We start from the raw sequence: 25927 nt of genomic DNA, 5'->3' as shown, positions 1-25927 counted from the left end.
TGGCTTCATGCAGTGTCATTCGTTCGTTGCAGTGTTTCCGGTGAAAGTAAGCACGTGCAAGAAATAATGGGGAGAAAGTGGTTTCTTCCAGGGGAATATTTTGACCTGCAAGAAATGCAGGGCGCTAGAAACTACGCCGCACCGCGATATTTGATACGGCGTGCGGCTAAACGGCATATATTTCTTGCACTTTCTCCCAGTTTCTTGCACCTCGCATTTCTTGCCTTTCTGCCTTTTGAGTGCAAGAAATGTAGCAAACCTGCAAGAAACGATCGAAACCCTGTTTTTCGTTGTCTCACATTTTTCGATTAAATAAATAGATCAAAATTCAATTGTTCCTCCAACTAGCTTAGCTTATCTTCCTCACATAAATAAATGATCCCTTCCCATTTTCCCAATGTCTCAATCTCACTTTCCCGACCAACCAACTCGGGGTACATACATACGCGTATGTATGTACCCCTCCAGCAAACTTTAACCTAAACGGGGTCAAATGTCACATGTGTAGAATATCTACAAATTTATCAGAGGTGTCTATTTTCAACGAGCAAAAAATTACAATTTCTTGCTTTTTAAGTATTTTTCTTCACAAGTTTTGAAATTTTCCTTTTCTTGCCAAAGTTAAGCAGAGGGGGTTTCGTGCTTCTTGCCAAAAAAATCAAAATTTCCAAACTCGTTGAAATAAGCATTCGTCTGTTATTGATAATCATGAAAATTGTAATTTTTCCCTATCAGGTTATTATGAAATAAACATCGTACCAATGAGAAATTCAAAATGAATTAAGCGTATATTGTTTAAGCGTTGGTAATTTATAATTTATTTTCATAATTATATACAAAAAGACTACACAGTACAAAAAAGATTTCATTATTACATACTAAGTCATAAATATTGTGTTTTTATATATAATAAATTTATCCGATTTTGGCATAGGCAAGTATGTATAACCGGAGTAAAATATATTCGTTTACAAATTTTAAAACGAACGTTTTAACTTAAGTAAGATACAAATTAGAAATATATATAAATAGAATTAGATAAGTATAATATGTAAATTAAAATTTCGCCTTTTTCTTATGATTTGATTGTTTAATTTGGTCGTTGTACTCTTTCATCCATAAATGCAATCGAGCTCTTAAAATTAATTGCAATATCTCAAAGCGATGGTCCTGGCACTTAAGTGATGTACCCCTTACCCAACTTGAAAAAGTGTTTTCTTTCATTATTTGATTATAAAGGTTTCGAATTACGTTTGTCGCTAACAAATTCATTGCTGTAAACGCGGATTTTCCAATGACTTCGGCTAGTGTTTCAAAAACTATACGATGCTCATCAATAATCAAATGACCAAAGCTTAGATCTAAATTTTTTTCGAAAATTTCCGTCTCATATGCTTTATTAAAAGTTAAAAGTTCGCTCCCGGCAAATGATTTGTCTGGACGATCGGATAAAAATTGCAATAATTCAGTTCTACATTCTTGGCATTTTTTCTTCTTAATTATACTTTTAATAGCATATCCAGCGGTATATATGGCTGCACTCACAGACGCCGGAGTATTATCCAAGTGCTCAAGGGAAGCAAAATAAAAGTTGCAGCCGTATGACTCATCATCGGTATCACAAAGCCATTGTCATTTTCATCGTCGTTATCATTGTCAATTTGGTCAAACAAGGTCAAGGTTTTTTGATTTGTTTTGGCAAGGAAGAAAGACAATTTTCGTTGGGTATCGAAAATTGAATCTTCAGAATCGAACTTTTCGCAGTTACTGCCGTCCGGAGTTACAATCAAGTTGGAAAGGAAAATAAATCTAAAGGCCCGCCTAAACATTGGACAATTTGCTTTATCCAATGACCCGAGTCGATATTTCAAGTGTCCAAATATATGCTCTATACCATCGGACTGCATGCTCCTGGTTTTGACAAATTTGTAGCCCGTTTCCTGCAGCTCACCGATGAGCATGTGCTGAGCTACTAAAGTTTGTCGCAAACCTTTGATGCACGGAAGTATAGGCAATTTCCGTACTTTTTTGCGCTTAGTGTTGGGGTCGTTACCGTCAAAATTTTCCTCCACGTCACTTTCATAGTCAAGGTCACGAATTACAACATTCGGAATAGCTTCCAAAGTAAGACCAGATAACCACATTTCAGCAGCTTTCCATTCATGCAAATTCTGAAAAACTTGACTATTCGACTTCCATTTTTTTAGTGGGCAGTGTGATTCAGAAATATTGCACATGTCAAAAATAGTGTCCATTCGTTCACAGAATTCTGCGGTCAATGAAAAATTTGTGCTTAGTTCACCTAAATCTATGCGGGTGCGCATACCACTGGCTACTGATCGGCTAAATAATTGCGTGGCTAATTTAACCTTCATTTTACTTAAATTCGTTAGATTAAAATGAGCGTCACTTAATTTAGAACTACAGCGAAAAGTAGACATGCAGTCAATGTCGTAGAATTCTTTTATGTGCGCCATACTAACAACCCCTTCATGGCCTTCCATTCTAAAGTTGTATTTCGTTAATCCTGTACGGATATTTTTGATAGCATGTGGCACATCGTACATAAAATAAATTTTCTTATCCATGTACATAAAAAAAGGTTTTTCAATGGAAACGCCAAATTTTTTGAACATTCCTTGATTACATCCTCCCTGGTCTACGACTATCCCTCTAACATTCAATCCAATGGAAAACAGATCTTCAAAAAACTTGCATACTATATTATATAGCTGACTGGATGTAGAACTATGGCAACTATAATAATAGGCTAGTGGCATTCGCCAATCAGTATTAAGGCCACGAACCATAACCACTAAGGCGTAGTCCGCAATATTCATGGTCCTATCAGACCCGCCAAAATCTTCGAAACCCTCGATCCTGTCACTAAATCGATTATATTGGAGGCCCTTGTGCAGTGCGGTTTCATCCAGTGTCAGGATACAATCTTTTTCAACCGGATGCATCCGCTCCACCTTGTCTTTCAAACAGTCGAGGATGTCTTGGCACCTACCGGGTTGGAAATCGAGCTTGCAGACCCATCGGCGTATGGTTGACAAAGACGGTAGTTTGGCCCCCCATTTCCTCCAGCACCTGAATGATTATTAAGCACATCGAGATTAAATTTGTATCTATATTATAAGCTGGAAATGTTTGTCTGCAACGGAAGTGAAAGTAAATGTTCCGCAACGGAAGTGAAAGTAGAGAAAGTTGAGTTTCGAATGGCGCGAAAATTCAAAATAAACTCAAAATTTAAAAATTAAAAGTCAGATTTTGGGGGTTGTCTGATGGTGGTTATCTGGGAGTGGTGGTCTGACGGTGGTTATCTGGGAGTGGGTGTCTGATGGTTATCTGGGAATGGTTGTCTGATGGTTATCTGGGAATGGTTGTCTGATGGTTATCTGGGAGTGTTTGTCTGATGGTTATCTGGGAATGGTTGTCTGATGGTTATCTGGGAGTGGTTATCTGATGGTTATCTGGGAATGGTTGTCTGATGGTTATCTGGGAGTGTTTGTCTGATGGTTATCTGGGAATGGTTGTCTGATGGTTATCTTGGAGTGGTTATCTGATGGTTATCTGGGAGTGTTTGTCTGATGGTTATCTGGGAATGGTTGTCTGATGGTTATCTGGGAGTGGTTATCTGATGGTTATCTGGGAATGGTTGTCTGATGGTTATCTGGGAGTGTTTGTCTGATGGTTATCTGGGAATGGTTGTCTGATGGTTATCTTGGAGTGGTTATCTGATGGTTATCTGGGAGTGGTTGTCTGACGGTTATCAGGGAATAGTTGTCTGATGGTTATCTGGGAGTGGTTGTCTGATGGTGGTTATCTGGGAGTGGTTGTCTGATGGTTATCTAGAAATGGGTGACTGATGGCTATCTGGGAGTGGTTATTGTGGGAGTGGTTGCCTGATGATGGTTATCTTGGAGTGGTGGATTTTTGGTTGGGGTTATCCGATGGTGGTTATCTGGTGGTATATCCGATGGTGGTTATCTGGGGGGTTATCCGATGGTGGTTATCTGGGGGGTTATCTGATGGTAGTTATCTGGGGGGTTATCTGATGGTGGTTATCTGGGGGGTTATCTGATGGTGGTTATCTGGGGGGTTATCCGATGGTGGTTATCTGGGGGGTTATCTGATGGTAGTTATCTGATGGTGATTATCTGGGGGGTTATCTGATGGTAGTTATCTGGGGGGGTTATCTGATGGGGGTTATCTGGGGGGTTATCTGATGGTGGTTATCTGGGGGGTTATCCGATGGTGGTTATCTGGGGGGTTATCTGATGGTAGTTATCTGATGGTGATTATCTGGGGGTTATCTGATGGTAGTTATCTGGGGGGGTTATCTGATGGGGGTTATCTGGGGGGTTATCTGATGGTGGTTATCTGGGGGGTTATCCGATGGTGGTTATCTAGGATGTTAATCATGGGTGCTTATCTAACAGTTGATATATTGGTTGTCGTGACCACTTTACTTTAAACTAAAGTAAAGTAAAGTGAAGTGAAGTGGTGGTCAGATCAGGGTATGCAGGATTTTCCACTTTACTGTAAAGTAAAGTAAAATTAAAGTGAGTTGGAAGTCAGTCACGGGTATGCAGGATTGTCCACTTTAGTTTAAAGTAAAGTTAAAGTGAAGTAGAAGGTGGTAACGGGTTGGTCACTTTAAAGTAAAGTTAAAGTGAAGTGGTACAGTTATGTATATCCGTGGCTGAGTTCCAATTCACTTCCAGGGCACTTCGCAGTGAAGTAGCCCAGACAACCAGCTCAAGATAACTACCATGACACATTTAATTTTGTTTAATTCACTAATTTCCAGAGACATTTCATTTAGCTTATTTTGAATTTACGCGTCATTCGAAAGTATCTTTACTATCACTTTCGCTGAGGAACATTTACTTTTACAACTTCGTTGTAAAAGTAAAAGTAAGTTGTAAAGGCCCGGCGGGAGACGGGCTTATTCGCTAGTACAATATATTTTTCAAATAAAAGGGCTTTGTGTGTGAAACATACTTGTAGTTTTTGGACCCGCCGCTGTAATAGATTGCCAACGATATCGTTTTTTCTAGATCACTGTAATGTTGGCGCGGATTAGATGCACGATGGATCTGCATAATCAAAAAGTGTTTGAACATTCCGGTCCCACGAAACATTTCCTCAATTAGGGATGTAGATATCGGCGGTGGCGGATCTGACTGGGTAGAGCGACTTCGAAAATTTCTTACGCCGATTGATGTATCTGTGATAGGTAAATATGTAACCTTCATGCATAACCGTTTTATTATATTACGTAACCGGTTGAGCACGATGCTTTTTTGCATATATACAAGATACAAAATACAAAATATTTAAATGCACCCCAAAGATTAGAGATACTAAATACAAATTTTGGATATTAATATAATAAGTAATATAATAATACATGCAAATAATATTGCAACTACGAAAACTACGTACTATCGTTTTGTCCACTAATTCCGAAATATTTGGATTGAAAGTAAATTTGCGTCGAAGTTTCCATGATATAGTTTTAGTTTCATGAAATTATCCGTACAATGAGATTGATTTAAGGTAAATTCATTTGAGACAGTACTCAAAGTTCCCTTGTAAGATCAAAGATTTCCAAGACGATGTAAAACTTCGACTTTTAGGTATAAAGTTGCGAAGTGCGATTTAAAAATTTTCACGTTTGCTCAGAATGACTTGACAGAATGGCACTAGTTTTAAACATAAATTCTACCTTGATAATTTCGTTTTAATGAATTCGAATATTGAAATTAATGAGATGAATTACATACATACAAGTTCTGTGTAACTCATCTCAAAAATTTTATGCAATGTTGCATTATGCAACCGTACATAAAATTTTCTTAATTGCACTTGGAAATTTTAGTTTTTACTTACTTTAAGTTTACCATTCTTAATTACTGTCATTGATAATTATGACTTCTCTAAATTGAGAGGTGTTATTGAGAAATTTAATTGACTCCATTAAAAAACTATCTTGCATCTTGACTGGTTTTATAAATAAAATATGTTAACGAACTACTTCTAATAAATGCATATTATGTTTTGTATATTGTATCTTGTTTTGCATTTTGTTTAAGTAGCTATGCTAGCCAAGCATGGCTAAGTGCTACTCACTGGTAAGTTCCTTGAAAGGCTGTCTTTGCGCCACATTTTGGATTATGGTGGGAGTTGCGTTTGGACAAAGCTTCCTTGTTATTTTCATATCTTGAGGCAAGAAATGTTCACTGCATACAAGTTTTCCCTTGTATGAAGCCTCCGAGTCAAGATTTAAGGCCGTACACCAAAGTTGCTTTCTGTTTAAAAAGTAATAGCCAAGAAATTTGTTAGTATACCTCCCAAGGAGCTATAAGTTTGAAAAGTAATAAAACGTTACCTATTGTCTTCCGGAAATGAGAAGAACGAAGGTCCAGAAATCGACGCATCCTCCCGTAGATTTCTACAACCATCTACAATGCAACGGTGATATCCTGGCATCTTGACCTACGAATAAGCCCAGAAATTACATATAATGTGGTTATGTTTTACTGTCCTAATAAAACTGTTTTTAATTCTAATATTTTTCGTCAGTTTAATTGAATTGAGATTTGACTTACCTCAACCTCACTTACCAAACTCGAAAGCCACAAAATCCAAATAAGATGGTAATATTTGAATGCACAATAGATTTCCAAGGATTTAAACTTTGTTAATATTTCTGAGCTGTTTTTATAATCAAGTTATACAATAATTCGCTTCTACAGTATTATTTGAAGTAATTTTTTAATAAGTAAAAATAATAAGTAAATGCAATGCTTATTATGAATGAATTATTATAAATTAAATTAATGTTTACTATTGTTTTATTTAAATAATTATGCCAAGTCGGGAGAAAAAACGAACGATTGTGAGCATGCAAGAGTGTTCAACATTTGCTCTTCCCACTTTCCAAAGCCACCACCGCGAGTTGGTCTATCTATGAGTACATTACTGATCGTGTGCGTCTAAACGTCTAAACCCTACAGCGTTTTTTTATCAGAGAGTTTCCCAGAATTTTTTAGCATTTTTTCTGAAATTTTTCAGGAATTTTTAAGCAATTTTAGGTCCGGGATTTTCTTCTCCCGGTTTGCACAGAATAAAACAACAATTGTACTCCCGCATTGAAGCTATTGTTATGATAAAAATTTCCAACAGCGATGGATACGTTTTTGTAATAATTTTAAACTTTCTGACAGAAGTTTTTATTTATTTTACATTTAACACGTGTAAAAAAAGATGTACATACTTTTTGTGATACACAATTTTTTCCATGAAGTAATCTCGTTTATCAAATATTTTAAAGTGAACAATCTTTCAAATAAATAAACTATTTTGAAAATAAATTCAACTGTCTAAAAATAATTGGGTGAACCTAATTTTAATCTTCCATCTCCAAAAAATTATGTTGCTACATACTGCTTATCAATCTGGAAAATTTTTTGAATACAACATAAATTGTATTTTAATAAAAATGTAAATTCGTAACCTTACCAGTGTAACATTTACCACGAATCTTCCACTTTATGCTTTACATAAATATTACTTTTACCCAGTTAAAACCTGCAAGCAAGAAAAAGTATGTAATTAATTGATGTGAGCCGCCGTCCATAAATTACGTAACGCTGGCTGACATGAGCAGGATAGGGAAAAAATCCTATCTTGCCCATGCTAGCCAGCGTTACGTAATTTATGGAGAAATAAAGTGGGTGTTCACGTCACTCAAAATGCAACTTTTCCGTGTTTTCGAAATCTGGGCCGTAATCGACTTGAAGATGTTACATGAAAATGCATAAACTATGTAAAAATGAGGGAAAATTCACTTGACGATGATGTCGCATAAATGCTTATTTCATTAAAAAGGTTCTGGCCACAGTACTGCTCTTCACAAAAATAGCAAATTTGTGTGGTTTACGGTTTTTAGAAAGTTGACGTGTATCCCCCCAATGTATTGGAATTGGGATATTTTGAAAAATTTACAAAAGAATTTAGTAAAAATCAAAGTTTTAAGGTGTTTGAAGTTTTTTCATACTTTGGGCTTTTCAAAAGTGGCAAAAAAATCCGTAAAATCTATCATAAATAACACTTCATAAGGGCATGTGAATAAAATTTGAAAATTTGGATTCCAACATAGTCTTTTTGGCTCAAAAAAGTTTAATAATTGTTCACAAATAGGTTTTTTTAATATTTTTACAAAAATTGACGCGAGCACCCCCAATTAAATATATTTTTCATAATAATCCCCCCAATTTTCTCACCTCTTCTCTTTCATCACACAACATGGTTAACTTTCCCTTTAATCTTCCCCCTCTCTTCGGGCCCCACGACGAGCTGGCTGGTATCCATGAAATGTCCGACTTGTCTAAATTGCGGGTCGTACGTGCCCCTTCCCAGCCCGCGGGGTTGATTCCTCGCAAAACTGTCCATTTGTGGGACCCCGTTCGGCGGGGGGGATGGGGGCGGCAGGATAATTTGCATCGTCTGGTCTGCAGTCTCCCAACTGAGCGAATACTTCGTCCCGGCGACGGTCAGACTGCCCAAATTTTTCTGGAAGGCCCCCTCCGCCCCGCGCCTCCCCTTAAACTCGATCCGCACCTGATTTCTGACCGGCTGAAAGGAAACGGTGGAAACTTCCAGGGCGAAATTTCCGAGAGCGGAGATGATGTCCCGTTTCGAGATGGAAGAAGGGATCCCTTCAAGGCAGAGGGTGGTGGATGAGGAGCCCTTATCGGAGGACGAGGATGGATAAGGTGCGCTGGAACTACGATCGCGACTACCGCCGCCGCCACGACCGCGACCACGACCTCTTCGGTTTGGTGGAGCTTTTCCGTTCATGCTAAAAAAATTTGGCAAAAGTTAATTATGATCTTGTCTTTTTTTAAATTATTATTGTCATTTTTTAAATTACTATTAGACAAAAATACAAAAAGTTTGGGACGCCTTAATTAATTATGAACTTCAGTTACTTAATTGCTTATCACAAATTTTTGTTAAGGTCACAATTAAATCAACCTCAGACATGGAAAAATATTTGCATTTGGATAATTAGGTATGCATTTACCTCTAGATTTTTTCTTCGAGAAGATACAAAATCTTGGAACCAACAAAGTCCGTCGCGTAATTTTTTCAGATTATTACAGACTGCTTTGACAAACCAGGACGTTCCGCTAAAATTCTCTGAAATTTATAAAATAAATAATTAAGCTACGATAACATTTTTATATCTTTTTGTTAACGGTGTTGTAACGTTTTTACCAGTTTGTACAATTCCAGGCAGTCTATTTAGAAGGGGGAGGAATTATGAAATTTATTTTCTTCAAGGAAATTAATTCTTATTATTCATTATTTATTTTAGCAGATTTACAAAATCAAAATAATCTTTAGCCGACAGATTTTGCGAAGGCGAACCTTCCGCCAGCAGAGATTCTCAAGTTGGACTAAAAACTTTCTCTTTGTCTTCTGCTTGATATGTGTACGTGTGTATGTAAAACTTGCATGGCTTTCAGTAGGTGCATGATTTACGTACATACATGAATTGATATATTTATGTATAATATGTATAATTTACAATCTATGATGACTATGACATTTCGCTTAAACGTTATGGAGCAAATATTGCTAGTCTTTAATATGTGCATACATTTGATCAAGAGCTTTTCATAAAAAATAGCTATGATTTTTGAAAACCTGATTAAATTTACCATAAACGTAATAAGCACCTTTTATACCAAGTGTCGCAACCCTGTATTCACTTTTTTTGCTCACTGTATGAACATATGTATATATGAGCCGGTACACTTAAAAATATGGAATTGAATCCTTCATTTTCAGAAGTAAATAAATGCACTCTCAATTTAATTTCGTGTAAAATATGTATGCTACACGCTAAGAAAACTTATATTAAACCATTCATTACTAACCGGAGGACATGACCCTACCAGCACGGTAATAACGAAACCATCACCTTACATCCGTTAGTAATTAAAAATTTACGACCTATTGTTAGAAACAAAGCATTACTATTCCATTACTGGATCATTAGCATTACTGGTCATCGAGGCCAAAGTGTTCAATATCAGCGGTAGGGATGTCAATTCCATATTCTTCGGCTGCATCTAAAATCCAGTCGTTCGGGTTTGATCTCAATGTAACGGGTTTTAACCTGGATATGTCAACAATGTCTCGTTTGGCTGCTTTGCCGTGTCGATTTATCAGTTCCAGTTCATAATTAACTGGTGAGAGTTTTGCTGTAATTCAGTAAGGTTCATAGTAGTGCGAAAGTAATTTTTCATCAAGTCCCTTCTCCCTCTTAGGAGCAAAAACTCTTACAATATCTCCAGGTTGAAACTCTGTACTGTCGTGAAAGGCGTCGTAGCGGGTCTTCATCCGGTCTTGTACTTTGCGGATATGTTCCAAAGCAGTTGCACGGGTGAGGTGTAATTTCTTGATTGCGTCAAAACGATCTATGTCTTCAGGTTTCAAAAGAGAAGCGTCCAAGGGAAGTGTGGTATTAAACTGCACAATATGAGGGTCGATCGTGAAGGCGAATTACTCGCAAAATTTTTCGTTCTTTTCTTATTTCGGAGTTGTTCAAGGATGAGAGCTTTACGTGGGGATCCCCCTGAGCTATGCGGGCACTATGTCTTACACTATCAATGGTCTCTGCTGCAGGTCCAATAACCGAGGTTGTCTGGTCCTTACTGCTGTCAAAAAAATCTCAGGGTCAAGAAACTCTGGATCAGATGTACTACTCCTTGTATGAGGAATAGTATTCTGTTTCTTTGTTTTAGTTCCGTTTTAATGCGGTTGTATGTGAAATCATTAACAATTATGCAAATTATGGAATTATGCAAACATGTACACAAGTGTGTAGGAAGTCCCTACACGTATTTGGTACGGATTAGCATAAAGCCCCCCAAAAACTCAATCTGGTAGCTGACCGTAATGGTGATGTTCCTCGGGAAGAGACACCTCCGACGTGATAAAGTTGTATAATTGAGGAACCCAAGTTCGGTTCTGAAAGAGCTGTATTGTTTTTACATATTTGTTTCTGCTATACTCGAATGTAATGGGTACAGTATACTTTTTCCCTTGACGTAAATGGTCTGGACTTAGCAACTTAAATATTTGTGAAATGTAACACATTTGTATGTAGACCTTGCAATAACCTTACGTGTTAATAATTAAAATATTTTTTCTGAAAGATGCAAGGACGCTTAAATTGATGTAGGCCTTCAGAAACAATGAAGGCACTTTTTTCGCGGTCTCTATTGTCGTTGTAAGTAGACAGCGAATAAATTCAGTGATTTAAAAACTTTTCAACTCCACCGAATAATTCGTCATAGAACTTAATTTAGGCAGGCTAATCGCGCAATCTCCCGTTTTTCTTTGGTACTAATAGGAAGGGGGAAACATCATGAACGGTTCGGTGATATCGTTGGTGAACATTTCGTAAGGTTGTTCTCTGTACTTTCTCGCTCTCAGGGAGAAAGTACAAAGTGCAACAACTGAACTGGGGAAGTCTTCACAAAATTTTCTACAATTTAATATTTTGCTGTGTCGTGCGTTTTAAATATGCCGAATTGTGGGCAAGTTGGGCTGAACCAATGAAGTTTTGAACTGCAAAAACGATCTCTTCATATAATGGCCTTATTTTAAGGTAAGAGTATTGTGTAACACGGAACAAATGTATTGATCTCTGTCACATTCAATACTTAGGGTATTTAGCTGTGTGCCATAGGTTTCGAGCGTCCAACCCAAAGGTCACGGGTATGGATATATTTGAACCACAGGAACAAATGATAGCTTTGCCTTGTAAGTCTAAAAATAGAGTATATGTACCTAGTAGGATTATTTACTGTCGCTAAAGTCGTCCACTTTTTAATGCATGAACTTAAATTTAATTTAAGATTACGATTGAAATATTAATACTTCCAAATTTACAATTCAACAAGTTTATTCACAAAGTTGATGGGAATATACAAAATTTTACACGAAACAAATTTATGAAGACAGTAGATTATTATGTATGTATGTATGTATGCAATATGTATGTTGGAGTGTATATATTTTTTAGTTTCACAGTCATAAATTCAATTCATAAATATTTCTTTAGCCGACCAGTTCTGATTAATACTTGTATGTCCCATATTGTGTCAATATGCTGTGAGTGAATGCATCGCTAATGAAAATATGCATGACATCTATCTATTTAAGTGTGTAAATACATAATTATTTCTTACTTTGTAATAATCAAGTTGCTATAATTAAGTTAGATATAATTAGTCAATAATTTATAATTCCGTCAATGTAAATAAACGTGTTGCATCAGAAAATAAACGATATACATAAATCTATGTACTGAAATATTTTCGTACATACATAAACATGTCACCAAGCCATGTCACTTCACCAACCTTTTCAAATTCTCATGAGTTCGGCATCTTTAGCTAAAACTTTCTTTTCAGCTGAAGCCTTCCTCGTATTTCAGTTGGGAGTCGTGCATCAGACATGTTTTTCGCCTAATTTACCCAAAACTTTGTTTCGATGCCAGTGAATTATGTATGCATAAACCTTTGGATGCAAATAAAGGAAAGTGAATAATTTAAATATATGTACAGGGTGGTTTAAATTGTGGGAATGCAAAATTTTCCAATGGGAAAAATTCGTAAATTTACATTAGTTACGGATTTGGGAAAGCGATTTTTATTAATTTTTATCAAAACTTATGGAACACTGATGACATATCTAATTCATAAAATATTGAATTTCAGAGGAAAAATTTCGATAAGTAATGGAAATTTGCGAATTTTTCCTGTTGAAAAATTTTCTATTGTAACCTGACATTTAAAGCACCCTGTATATAGAAAATGTTAAATAAATAAAGTTATCGTCCACATGAGTATAATAAAATTTACGATTGTATCTACACTCATTATTTCAAAAGTTATTTATTTCACCCTATGTACATTTCTCCTTTCTTGTTATATTCGTAACTGAATTATTTTGAATAGCCACGCGAGGGATTGTGCATAAAGAATGTGATAGATTTGAGGGGGGGAGGGTAGGCGTGAGGGCATCCTATCCGTCACATCTTAAGGATAACATGGGACAAATAGGTCAAAATTCCCCCAAAATCGGTCAAATGCTTTATGTACAGCCCCCTACGCATGTTTCAGACATTAGATATTTTAATAGTGTCCCTAGCATGTTTAGTTCCATATGTAGTAAATAAACATTTATGAAGTTATACAATGAGTATCTTCACCCTTCCAACTTTTAATGAAAATGACGACACGTTCACCTTGAACAGAAAAAAATCATCCATTCCACACTGCACAGATGGTATGGGTCGTCATGCAGGCAGAATTTCGTGAGAAATCGCACTATTCTCAAGATAATCACACTACATTATAATTCGTCACATGCTAAGGCATACATTTATCGCATCCTTAATGCACGGTCCCCCTTTAATGCATAAGTTTGATGGTCATCATGCTTTCGACGAATTATCCTGCAGCGCACTGTACCTCCGTTGATATCTTACTTGTACATACGTATTTTACTCAAATTATTGGTAACAGCTTGCTATTTTTTTACAAATAGCGACATAATTTATAAAAAGCTTTAAAAATGTAGTCCCTCGTTTATTGCATTTTGGTACACTCTTAGAAATGGGGTTACGATTATAACTAAAAAAATAAACGCATGTGGCTCTACGGCCGTGGTTATAAATTTGTTATCAAATGGTTAAGAGTGTGCATAGATATTAAGTGCTTTACGGTCAAATGTTAATTTATTACCTGCTCATTGCCAACGGTATGGTTAATATTATTATTTTTATATATTTTATATATGTATTTATTTTACTCTGCATTATTCTATTTCTTTCTACCAAACTATATATCTTATTTTCATTGCAGTACACCTGCGTGAATCTATTGCAATCAGGCTGCAATAATCAGACCGGTTTCAAATGCTGCGACAACGCCACTTGTGTGGCGGGAGTTTGTCTGGTAACATAACTGATTTTAGGCACACCATATAAGCCCCGGCTACATTTACGAGACATTGCACAAAATTCAAATTTTAAGCCTTTACATTATTTTAATGAAAGTAAAAATTTCAAAATTTTATACACAGGTTCCCACCCCTCCACCTTGCCCAATTGTTTCAATCGGACAATCCTGCTCTGCTGGAAGTGCTTGTTGTGGACTGGGATCTCGCTGTTCTGGAGGAATTTGTGTGGTTTGTTTTATTTTATTTTTATTAAAAAATGAAATCCCCATGTCTTAAGATGAGTTTTGGTAAGTCATTCCTGCGCGTCTTATTCCGCCCCATGTGTCAGGTTTCCTTATGGAGAATTTAAAATGAACTTTAATATTCAATGAAACTATTCGGCAATAAACTATTGAAGAAGGCATATGTTTTCCAAAAATATAATCAACAATTTTTTGAAGTTAAAAATATACAAAGTTTTAATGTAATAACATTTAAATTTCATTGAATATTAACGCCGAAAAGTTTTAAGTTCTCCATAAGGAAGCATGACACATGGGGCGGAATAAGACGAGTGGGAAAGAGTAATCGAACCTCACCTTAAAAAAATGAAATCCCCGAGTCTTAAATCATGGCGTAAATTCATACCGCACGAGACACAATTTTGTTACCTTCACTCTATCCGATTTCCAGCCTTGTATCCGAATCGGGACACAATTGACTTGTACCTCCAACTCGCACACTCAAAATAATTTAGAGGAAAAATTATTACCATGCGGAATCACTATGTGTCTCTACCGCACGTTAGAGAATCAATACAACTGGGGTAATAAGTTTATTTCGATACCGCTTGGTAAGGATGTATTACTGGACCCCAATGGTAATGACTTGTCGCGTTTGTGTAATATTAGTATGGAATTTGGTAATAATATTGAAAACCAACGGGGTAACGTAATATTACCTGATTTAGACGAGGATGATATTTCTCTGGTATTGAACGTAACCGTACGTGGAAGAAAATTGTACGCATTGGGTTACAGTTACAACATTTTTTTATTTTCATAATAAAATGCAAATATTTAGTACAAAAAATTTCAACGCTACTACATATGTATGTACATACTATGTACGCACGTAATAAGTTACACATTCTTGTAATTAATAAAAAGTATTATATATAATGTCGTTATACTAAAAATAAACCGATCTTAACATTACTACATATCGTCACAACTTATGAATCAGATATTCTTGTGCATATAATTAATACAAAGTTTTACATATAATGTCTTGGCACTAAAAATAAGCCATCGGTCTTACAATTTCTTTGAATTTCCATACACTCATGAATTACTAAATTCTCAACATTTATTAAGTTTATTTTTTCTGTTAAAATTACCTTAAACGCAAAATAATGTCGATCAAAGTACTCGACATCAATTTCTTTCAAGACAAGAAAACACTTGTACTCACTTATTACAAGAAATTCAGAAATAATACCAAATCTAGGGAATAATGGCCCAACTCCAAAACAAACAACATAATTAGTTTTGTAATTGTAACTTCTGTACCAAATTTGATTAGTTGTATATATTACTGTGTCTGGAGAATACAATTCAAAACCTTGAACTTGTCAAAGACATTCAATGACATCGAATGAGTCTAAAAAATTTGATAATTTAACCTCAACTACATTGTCCAATTCCAGACCATCATGAATATTTCCATTTTTAAAAACATGCGAGATGTATTGCTGGTGCCTGTGGGCTAGAGAAGAACAAATATTTTTAAAATTTTTTGTACGATTTGAAAGTTGAACAAAATAGTTATGCTTTCCTTCAAATCGCATGGTCCAAAGCGACACAAGTGGGCCACTTTGTGTAACTATATAAGCGTAGTGGCACATAAAATGATGCTTCGGTAGCAGTCTATGGTCAGGAAAGAGGGTCAGAAATAATTTGTGGTGTTTAATTATACTAATTTTAAGGCACTCAATAGTAGATACTGAAAATTTTCGACAGAACAAGTAGCTCATGCACTCCAACAACTGGATCAATAATTCCCAATAAAAAATTTGTTCCTCGGTTACAATCAGATCGGCCAAAATAACTGGCAAAAACCTTACTAGACACCAAGCCTGTGCTGCCTTTTGCCCAATGCGATGACTATTTCCGTCTAGCTTAATTGGACTTGGTCTGTTCTTAGACTCCAATTTTCCAAAATCATGGGCTAGCAATCTTTGGTTGATTTGGTCCAAGGTGAAACAACCTAAATTTATTAACTTCTGAATAACTATTTTTAATTCAAATGGAACAACTCCTTCCAAAATGTCGTGCATAATGTCTACTGTTGGGGAGTCCAAGAAATTAAAAAAATTAAGCTGGTTCAATGCACAAGGAGCTACAACACCATGAGATAAGTTAGTTAAATGATCACTATAATTTTCTCGGTCTCTAATGACCATTTGCGAATGATCAAAAACTGACTGTGCTTCGGACTTGGAAGTACAACATATACGGCAATAATGATTTGCATTAAAAGACTCATGAAAGCCTAGAAGTGAATTTGCACCAAGATTATCGTGTGATAAAGTACATATCGTTCACAAGAAAGTTTTCCCCCGAATTGCTATGCCTGTGCTTTCTAAAAGTTTAAAATCGGGAAGTATGTAACTCAATATCAAATTATAACCATATTTTTTCGCATCTTCACTGTAAAAAAGAGCTAGGAGGAAAATATTACTTAAGTGAGAATTAATATAATCTGGAAAGTTTCTTAAAGTGAAATATAGGGCTCCTATTTTGTGAATCCCTTTTTTTGACCCCAAAGGATTCACGGTCTCGAAATCATCGTAAAATAACTGAATCTGAAATGCATTCGGACATTTCATAAATAACTGGTTAGTTTTAAAACTATTGGAATCTCTAAAATTTTCATATAAAACTTCGCTTGCTTTCGGAGGAGTTTCTAAATACTTGCATAGGTCTGGGCAGCAAATTATTTTTTCTAAAGTTTTTATAATTGGAATGTACATAAATGTGTCCTGCACTACAACTTGTTGTCGTTTGTTTTCGCGAATGCGCATTTCTGTTCTACTTCCTAGACTAATTTCCACCGGAAGTATTATGTCATCGTTTTGTACTGTCAACTTTTGCCTTTGATACGAAGATTTCACATTGGAAAACGCTGACAGTAATCCTGTAATCTGAACAGAATATTTTTCAAAATTTTCGATACAATAATTTTGACCAATTTTTAAAACTAATTTGAATATTTCTGAGAAGCTATACGACATTTCTTTCACAACTAAATCTACCGTTGAATTATTAACCCCGCGTGCTAGTAATGACGAACAAAAATTGTGAAGCAAATTAGTGAACAACTTAATTCCTAAATCAACTGTGATCTCAACTCCTTGCTCTAAATCTTGTGGTTCAGAACCATGTCTGTCATTTATACTAATTTCTAATTCATGATGAACCGGAAGGTCTGTTTCAGTATTTACATTATTATGGAGCTGTTTTAGATGACGCCAAAATCCGCTCCAAGTTGTTAATTCGGCAGTACAAGATTCACCTGGACAAATCATATTTTTAAAATTTAGGTGCCCATAGACATGAACATATTTTAAATGATCCTTAATAGCTATAATTGTATTAAAATACTTCGAACACTCCTGACACTTAAACATCTTGCTCCAATGCAAATCCAAGTTGAGTATAGACTTGCTTCACTTTTCGAGGCAGTAAAGTCGTTTCCACGTCCAATTTGTATATGAAAACTTGGATAAATTTCCAAATTCCAGACACAGTTTTGTCGTACTCAGTTGCAAATACGTAGTGAGCCTTGAACAGGGTATCGATGGCCTGAGTCGTATCCGTCGCAGCTATGGGCAGGATGTGGCGGTCACAGATAATGAAAAAGGAGTTCAATTCCTTTGAAGCGTCTCCAAGGCAGATCAGGTTTGGCTGAGTTTGTTCTTCCTTCCAAGTGTCAAGAATTGATTGCAGAGGAGTTCCAGTCTGAACCAATAACAATATATATTTAAACCTTGCAGAATTTTGCCATGACTTGTAATGAAATATTTGTACCTTAAAATACGAAATTAAGATCTCCTTTGCATCATCTGTTTTTGCTCGGCTCCCTTTTCCTTTTCCTTTGGCAGTGGGTGGAATTAAGTACAAAAGGCAAAAGAGGGCGAAAATATTACGATCCCAATAATCTATCAGAATTGTTTCAGTCACATTGATTAATTAACTAAATGCTTAGCCTTTTCAAACACAACTTATGCTTACCAATTCCTTCCGATAAGAATTTTGTGAGTCCAGGTGACTTGCAAATTTTTGGAGCGGCTCCAATAATTTTTTGCGCAACTGATGGCCAAGCATTCAGGAAATTGTTTGACAAATCATCGTGCATAACCGAAAATTCGTAGTTAATCTGTTGTGTTTATAAAAAAATATGGTTAGCAGCTATTAAACTTTGAGATTAATATAGCGCAAAGCACAACACCATAAATAAGAATTTGTTATTATTACAACTCACTAGGAAATCGCAGTCCAAAAATTTCTTGTTAAGCTTGAGAATGAGCGTGCTGACTCTTTCGTAAAGATGTCCGGTGGGTAAGTGTCTCCAGAAACAATTGCTTTATTTCTTTTGTCGAGTTTTTGGGGCAAAGTCCATTAAGTTTATTTATGGCGTCCGTCGGAGGAATTATTGTTTCCGGCTCACCATCTGGTTTTGGTAGTGAGATTATTTTCGCGGATGGTCCACCAGTAAATGGCGAGACTCTTTTCTGTGCAGGTTTAGCCTTGCCCTTATTTAGATTTGTGTGAAGGAATCTCAGTCGAGTTTGAATAAGTCTCGATCTTGTAACTTCGTCATACAAAATATCCTAAAAAAATGTTCCATGATTATTAACAAATTCAAGTCAAAATAATAAAACTGGCCAATAATAAAAAAATGATCTGCATATATAATTTAACACAATTCAATTTTTATTACTCACAGTGCCATTTGTGCTTCCGGGTCCCTGATAGCGCCAGAAAGGAACAACAAGAATAATTGCTTTCGCAAATAGTTGTTGATCCTTGGAGCTTGGAGATTCCCTGCAAAATATTTAATCAAGTTTACAGGTGCTAGTTAATAATGAATAAAATTCCGTGGATTCATTTGTACCCCCTCAGTTGAACAAATAAGGCTACAAAATCCTTAATCAAAATTGACGAAGCTTCAGAATCGACGCAGGCCTTTTCCTTCGTTTGCTCAACTAATTGATTTAGATGATGGTTCTGCTCGAGGTGCGACAATAAAATCTGAAGTAATCATTAATAATAAGTATATATGTATGTACTTGACATCAAAGAAATTAATATTTAAGTTGGATAATTGTAAAAAGTTTGGCAACTTACCTGCTTATAATTTTCTATTTCTTCATCCTCCCTGCTAGTGAATAAGATTGGTTGATTTGTTGAGCTTACCAATGGGGATAGGGGGTTCTTAACTAATGATTAGAATAAATTTGTGTGAGTGTAACATTTTTCGATGAACTTTTAATTTAAAATATACTTACTGTACTTACCAAATACAATCGGATTTTCTTCTCCTGCTACAATCAAAACCAAATTTGGGATTTGATCTTGGGACATTAAAATTGGGAAAATGTCATCGTCTACTTCTGCTCCTTGGTCATCTTCAAAACTAATATTTATCTCCGCATTAATTCCGAACTTTACCTTTACTGAAAAATAAATAAAAAATATGAAGTATTTATATTTTGTTTGCCGGTAGAAATATTACATTTTTACAATTTATAAATAAATTACAAGTACTTACCAGAATCTGCAAATAAGTGATAGTCTTCGTTGAGGATTGTTAATTTCTTCCCCCTTGCGAGGTTAGAAACACGAACTAATTTTGTCATTTTGGGAATAACACTTACTGTGTGGAAATAAAATGGCGAATGGAATGAAAAGATTTAAACAAACCGCCACTTGGTCAGGTTGAGATTTGTTTACCGGAGGATGAGGAAATATTAGATTTTGAAGATGTTTCATTACACACAGGTAACGATGCTCATGTTTCCAAGTTTAACATTAAATTATTCCAAATGGTATGAATCTTGGTAACATTTTTAATACTATGCATTTGACATTTTATTACGGTCGGTTTAACACTACTCTGTACCGACTCTGGTAAAGATTTTGGTAATGATTTTATTACCTCAAGTGGTATCAGTTGTAATTACCATCACGTGGTAGTAAATATTTTCGTCATTTTATTACCAGTTTATTTTGAGTGCAGTGTTGCAGCGGATATTGTAGAAATATTGGTTATGTTAATGTTTGCAGCTTAGTGAGTCCAGTGAGTTTTAAAATATTTTATAATTGAATATGTATATGTAAATAATTTTTTGTTCGTGGGTTTATTTAATTTTATCAATCTTCAGAGCTGTAAATCACGTGGGGCTTCTTGCACCAGTAACGATGAATGCTGCTCAAAAACTTGTCGCGACAATGACGTCGTCTTACTTGCCAAATACTGCCGGTAAATTTCTGTCGTCCCGCGTTTGCTAAAAATCTTTGAAGACCTTTTTGCCAAAAAATTGAACGAATTAAATAAATAAAATAGTAATTGATGTAAGAAAATAAGCCAAAACGTAAATATTTCATTAAAGTTTTAATTTGTTTTTCTGCAACCTTAAAATTTACCGCAAGCATGCGACACATAATTTAGACAATTTAAATGCGTGAAGTAGAATCTGATAATCTTTTTTTACATGAATAATTTGAAAATAAAAAAAATAACTCAATGCACATAAATACATATTCATGGTGACTCATACTCTACAAACTAGACAATTTATTAGCTTACAATTTTTAGAAACTCCGCCAATGTCGAAAATATTTATTTACATGCATTGAAGACAAGGTAAAAAATTGATCCGCCTAATTCTGAGCTTGAACAATTTAAAATTAATCTGATCAAAATATGTAGGATACTACCAACTTATTGTGATAGAATCGTAATTTTGCATAAATTTTTTTGTAGTCCCCACGTCTGAAAATATCCTAGCCCAGCCACTGACTGACCGTTATTTTGGATTTAGCATGCCTTACTTACTACAGAGTTCATGATGCATTTAATTTTCAAAAGAGTAACTTTATTTATAAGAGTGTATTTAGTAGTTATTCATACAGCGAGAAACATGGAGTGTACTAGATAAGCACGGAAAGCCCGTACACGGTAAATAATCTGGTAATAAACATTACCGAAAAGCACAAGTATATGACTCTACCAAAGTGGTAATGATAAGTTGTACCGTGTGGTAATGGCTTCGTAATAAACTTTTACCATGATGGTAACGAATTTTTACTACCAAGTAAAATTTTATGACCAAATTTATTACCGAGAAACCATTAGCCGCGTGACTTTACAGGATTATTAAGAGTGTATCGCCGAAACTGAGCATGGGTAGTCAGACTCATCCAAATGAGGTGACACGAGTAAAAGTAACTAGCAACATAACGAGCATCTGAGGGTATTCATCTTCGAGTTCTCATCGTTAGCAACGTTCGCAAAACAATAAAGTTTCCAAAAATAATTTGCTTGAAAATTGATCGAACTTGCGTATCTCCAGGGCTAGTATTTAATTCTCAAAATATTTTCTGCAAATATAGAATATTTTGCAATGGGAAAAGGCCAGAAATCTAGGGAGTTCTGCCTTTCGAAATATTTAAGAAATTTCTTATTGCAGGGTACAGTATTGTCAGGGTTGGGGGGTCGTGCACGACGAATTTATGTATCGAAACATCATGTCATTCCCACGATAATTGAGCCACATAATATGCGATGTACCAATAAATTGGGTGCCTAAAAATTTTCCCAAGATTTATCAAATCTGTACAACACGGCCCCGCAGTATGCTTTAATATGACAAGTATTAACTAATTGACGAAATATTTTGGAGCAGACTGTATACTCATTGATGATTTGCATAATACGCAATTAACTTGTACATACCACATGATCGCCAGCCGATTGATCTCTCTTTGCGAATTTACAAAAAAGTTTTTAAAATGTAATCCCGTCGATAACTTCGTTGTGGGAAATATTCCCCAATTTTAAACAAATTTTGATACAATTGAGGCTTAATTCCGATAAGATTTTATGTGCGTATGTAAAGTGCAAACCGAGCTTTCCGTATTAAAAAGAAGTATATTTATAGCTACATATGTAGTTCAAAACTTTGTCTTCACCATAATTCGTCCCAGTGGAAATTGCAGCCCTTAAAAATGTTTCTTTGGAGTTTGCATTGCTGATATTGAAAAATAGGTACGCAAACTTTTTCGATCGTATTTACATACACACCCTGTTAAAAATCTGGTAGATTCACATACTTGAATATGTATACTCCATACTGGTAATAATTTGGTATCAAATCCCTACCGAATTGGTTCGAGTATAGTAAAATTTGCCAACTTTTGCAACTTTCGTAAAGGGTAATGCCCGTCATTACCAGTGCAGACAGAGTCATATACATATTTATGTATACATACATGTATGTATGACTGGTAATGATTTAATACCAGTTTTCTAAGAGTTTATATAATACTCAGGTTTGGATTTTTGTTTTAAATTTTTATTTACACATTTTGTAGAATATCAATGCATACATTATTTACCAATCAATTATACCAGTGAAAGTTGCAATTGAAAATTCACATAAATTTGGCCCATCGTACTTTCTTAATTTTCAGAATTGTACAACTCTACTCTCTTCTGTTTTCAGGTCTTGACGGCGAATTAGCACACTCAGCTTCATGAATTCAACTCATCCATTAAGCCCGTCCATCATATCAGCGTGAGCTATTTAGAATTTCTACTCTGTATAAAATTGATCTAAATTTAATTAAGGAAAAGTGTGACACAATATTTGTGTAAAATTTATGCAAATTTATGCAAATTTATGCGTATAATTGGATACAACCGTTGGACAAATATCTTACTCAACCATTCCTAACTTTTCCACAATTTCGTTCATAGTGCACTTCGCTTTTAAATAAAACACGACTTCGAAATCAATAAATTTATTTATAAATTAATAAAAACTTTATTTTTTATCGTTCCTATTCAGATCCTCATCTTAAACATTTTTAATTTGAGAGTCATCCCATCTAACACAATCCCATCTAATGCTGTGGAATGGAGGACTCCAAAAAATGGACACGTCGAAGACGGAGATCTTGGTTCCGGCTAATTAGTTAAGACATCTTCCTATAATTATCCTCGTTTTACTGCGTGTAACTTGCATATAAACTATATAAATATGTATAATTATATGGATTTATTGATTGTATATTTTAATCTAGTCCATAAACCGTACATATTCAATATACGGTACACTCTTAAAAATAATGCCACCGCTTTGTAAAGTAAATGACTCTGAATTCCTGAAGTACAATGCACACTCTTATTACCCTTTTGAAAAGTAATCGCACTTTTTACCCAAAATAAGTAAACTGTGTAAACTAAATCCGGAGTAACGTTAGCTTGATAAAGAGCAAAGATATCTGTGGATTTACCATAGTTTACTTAATTTTGAATAAAAAGTGTTTTCAAAAAATATTTCTAAGAGTGTACCAAATCCAGAGTAACAATAATTTGCTAAGGAATTTAGTTTTCCCTGGATTTCGTATAATTTACGTGAGTAAGAGTTCTATTTGCTTCTTAAAAGGGTAACTTATTTTTAAGAGTGTTGACAATATATTTGGCTGAGACGAAAATTTTTCTTCGTCAATTCCACATGTCAAGCAATTGGATTGACAAAAATTTTGTATGTTCCCAAAACTCGGAGACCCTTCGCAACTAATGATTTAGACTAGACTGAAAATTATGCAAAACCCAACACTGGAAATTGAAATGATTATACATAGTTACAAGGGTTTGTAGTCCTTCCATTAATGTAATTTGTATTCAAATTCAATCAAACTTAATTTGCATTTTATTTCTTAATTTTCTTACTCAGTGAGATGTAGATGAAGGTCCTCAGAAACGCAAAGGATATGAGAATATATCCTATCCAAATATTTGTGCTCCAAAACTAAATCTTTAATATAATTTTTTCGCATTGTTACATGTCTACTTACAGAAGAGTGAACTTGTGAGTAGCCCATAATTTCAGTCAATTAATTATGCAAGAGTTTAAGAAAATGGACAATTTGGTGCGTGCATTTTACTTATGTTAAGTTTTGCAACATTATTTTCGCCGATGTAGGATATGGATAGGCTGCGTAGACTTCTCTATAAACGTAGCAATAATTTTTTGATCGGCAATAAGCACATTCAATGCATCGTCACCTGCTGAAATAATTCCAGTGTATATTGGACCTATGTACTTGGAACTTTGTTTAGTTAATACCCAAAACCTGATTTAACTCTTCGGAGAAAGTTATTATGTATTTATTAAATCGATCCACAAATGTTATTATTGTAATTGGGTGATCTTTAGAGGTTCAATATTGAGCGTAGTATTCAAAAGGAGAAATGATTTTTTAAAACGATGGTTAATTCTTCCAATTAAGCCGTCGATGGATATTGCATCTCCTATCATATAAATGTTTCGGATGAACGAATTAAGGATGCAATTGTGAGATTTTTGTCGCCTGTATCCCAATCGCCACTAAGAACAAAGGGCCCTACTGAGGTGGAGCTTTGTCAATAATTCTCAATGGGCAGCCGATTATTGCAGACTCCAAACCTGTATTGTTGATTGAAGTATTCGGTGAATTTTAATCGTTAAGTTGAGTTTGACTTATGGATGGCAAATTTAGAGCTATTACACGATAAAAGCACTTCTATTACAGTCAGTAAGTGTTGTGTGACTTTTGAATGAACACAACGAGCAATGGTAACGTTGGTCAGTTCAGTATGGGTATCTCGGCATCTGAGGGTATTCATCTTCGAGTTCTCATCGTTAGCAACGTTCGCAAAACAATAAAGTTTCCAAAAATAATTTGCTTGAAAATTGATCGAACTTGCGTATCTCCAGGGCTAGTATTTAATTCTCAAAATATTTTCTGCAAATATAGAATATTTTGCAATGGGAAAAGGCCAGAAATCTAGGGAGTTCTGCCTTTCGAAATATTTAAGAAATTTCTTATTTGGTAAATTTCAGACGCAAAACTTCCGTAACTAACGGTAATTTGTGATTTTTTCTCATTCCAAAGTTCGAAATATTTGAACAAAATTTTCATTTGCGAAGTGCCTTCACTTTGTTGCTTCGCAAAATTTCAAATATTGCGTATACGATCTGGTGCAGGTATATCCCGATCGTTTACTTACATATTACACCGTAACTACATGGGATTACGAAATGGTTTATTTTGCATAACACTTACGTCTTACTACGATATTTTACTACTGGTTTTAATACCAAGTGTTTAGACTTTGTCAGCAGTGAGACATGAGTGGTGGCAGTACTCAAGAAATTACAATGTTGTATGAGCACCATATGTTGTAAGTTTATAATGCGAACACACCACCACAATAAAGACATTCGTAATTCGGAGCTCGTATCATCCACATTATTCCGCATATCGCTCTCTCACCGACTCATCATCCTCATCACCACCGTTACCACCCTCTTACATTGGTGCTCAAACTCAGGTCGTTTTCTCGCAGCACGAGAAGAGCGAGAACTATCAGTAGAGGTGTGATGGGATATGAAGTCTTTTTTTGGGGACTTAACGAGTTCGAGTGGGAGGAGTGAAATAAGTTCCACACACGACGCAGAGGTTACAGATGTGCCACTACACCGGACATTATGAACCCAAGCTCTGGATTCCTCTTTAGTGCGTCGATTGGAAAGCCAGAAAGTACCAAACGCGCT

At 35.3% G+C, this 25927-nt stretch overlaps 2 protein-coding genes and 1 long non-coding RNA gene across 4 annotated transcripts; 1 reads left to right on the top strand and 2 right to left on the bottom strand.

Annotated features, from left to right (window-relative positions):
• Positions 1–1541: 1541 nt before the first annotated feature.
• On the bottom strand, positions 1542–6501 carry LOC110858887. The gene is made up of 2 exons (XM_022107773.1): positions 6401–6501; positions 1542–3093 (listed from the first exon to the last, which is right to left on the bottom strand). The coding sequence occupies exons 1-2, from the start codon at positions 6499–6501 to the stop codon at positions 1542–1544; spliced, it is 1653 nt and encodes a 550-aa protein (XP_021963465.1).
• A 911-nt stretch (positions 6502–7412) lies between these two features.
• Positions 7413–9460, bottom strand: LOC110858988. 2 transcript variants are annotated; one of them, XR_004836940.1, is made up of 5 exons: positions 9295–9460; positions 9101–9216; positions 8298–8875; positions 7534–7602; positions 7413–7469 (listed from the first exon to the last, which is right to left on the bottom strand). XR_004836940.1 is itself a non-coding variant. In XM_022107871.2 (3 exons), exon 3 carries the CDS (start codon positions 8872–8874, stop codon positions 8311–8313), a length of 564 nt encoding a protein of 187 aa, XP_021963563.1. In that variant the 5' UTR covers position 8875; positions 9101–9216; positions 9295–9457; the 3' UTR covers positions 8267–8310. The 2 variants fall into 2 exon arrangements, 1 of the variants encoding a protein (XP_021963563.1); XM_022107871.2 differs by lacking the exons at positions 7413–7469; positions 7534–7602 and having other exon boundaries at positions 8267–8875; positions 9295–9457.
• A 4101-nt stretch (positions 9461–13561) lies between these two features.
• Positions 13562–15259, top strand: LOC110858979. The gene is made up of 4 exons (XR_002548792.2): positions 13562–13857; positions 13962–14054; positions 14182–14286; positions 14731–15259. It is a non-coding gene; the product is annotated as an uncharacterized LOC110858979 (long non-coding RNA).
• Positions 15260–25927: the final 10668 nt, after the last annotated feature.

The sequence above is a fragment of the Folsomia candida genome, unplaced genomic scaffold, assembly GCF_002217175.1.
Source record: "Folsomia candida strain VU population unplaced genomic scaffold, ASM221717v1 Fcan01_Sc023, whole genome shotgun sequence".
In the NCBI taxonomy this organism is placed as follows: Eukaryota; Metazoa; Arthropoda; class Collembola; order Entomobryomorpha; family Isotomidae; genus Folsomia; species Folsomia candida.
The sequence above is the reverse complement of the archived record's forward strand: the minus strand, read 5'-3'. Positions and strand labels throughout refer to the sequence as shown.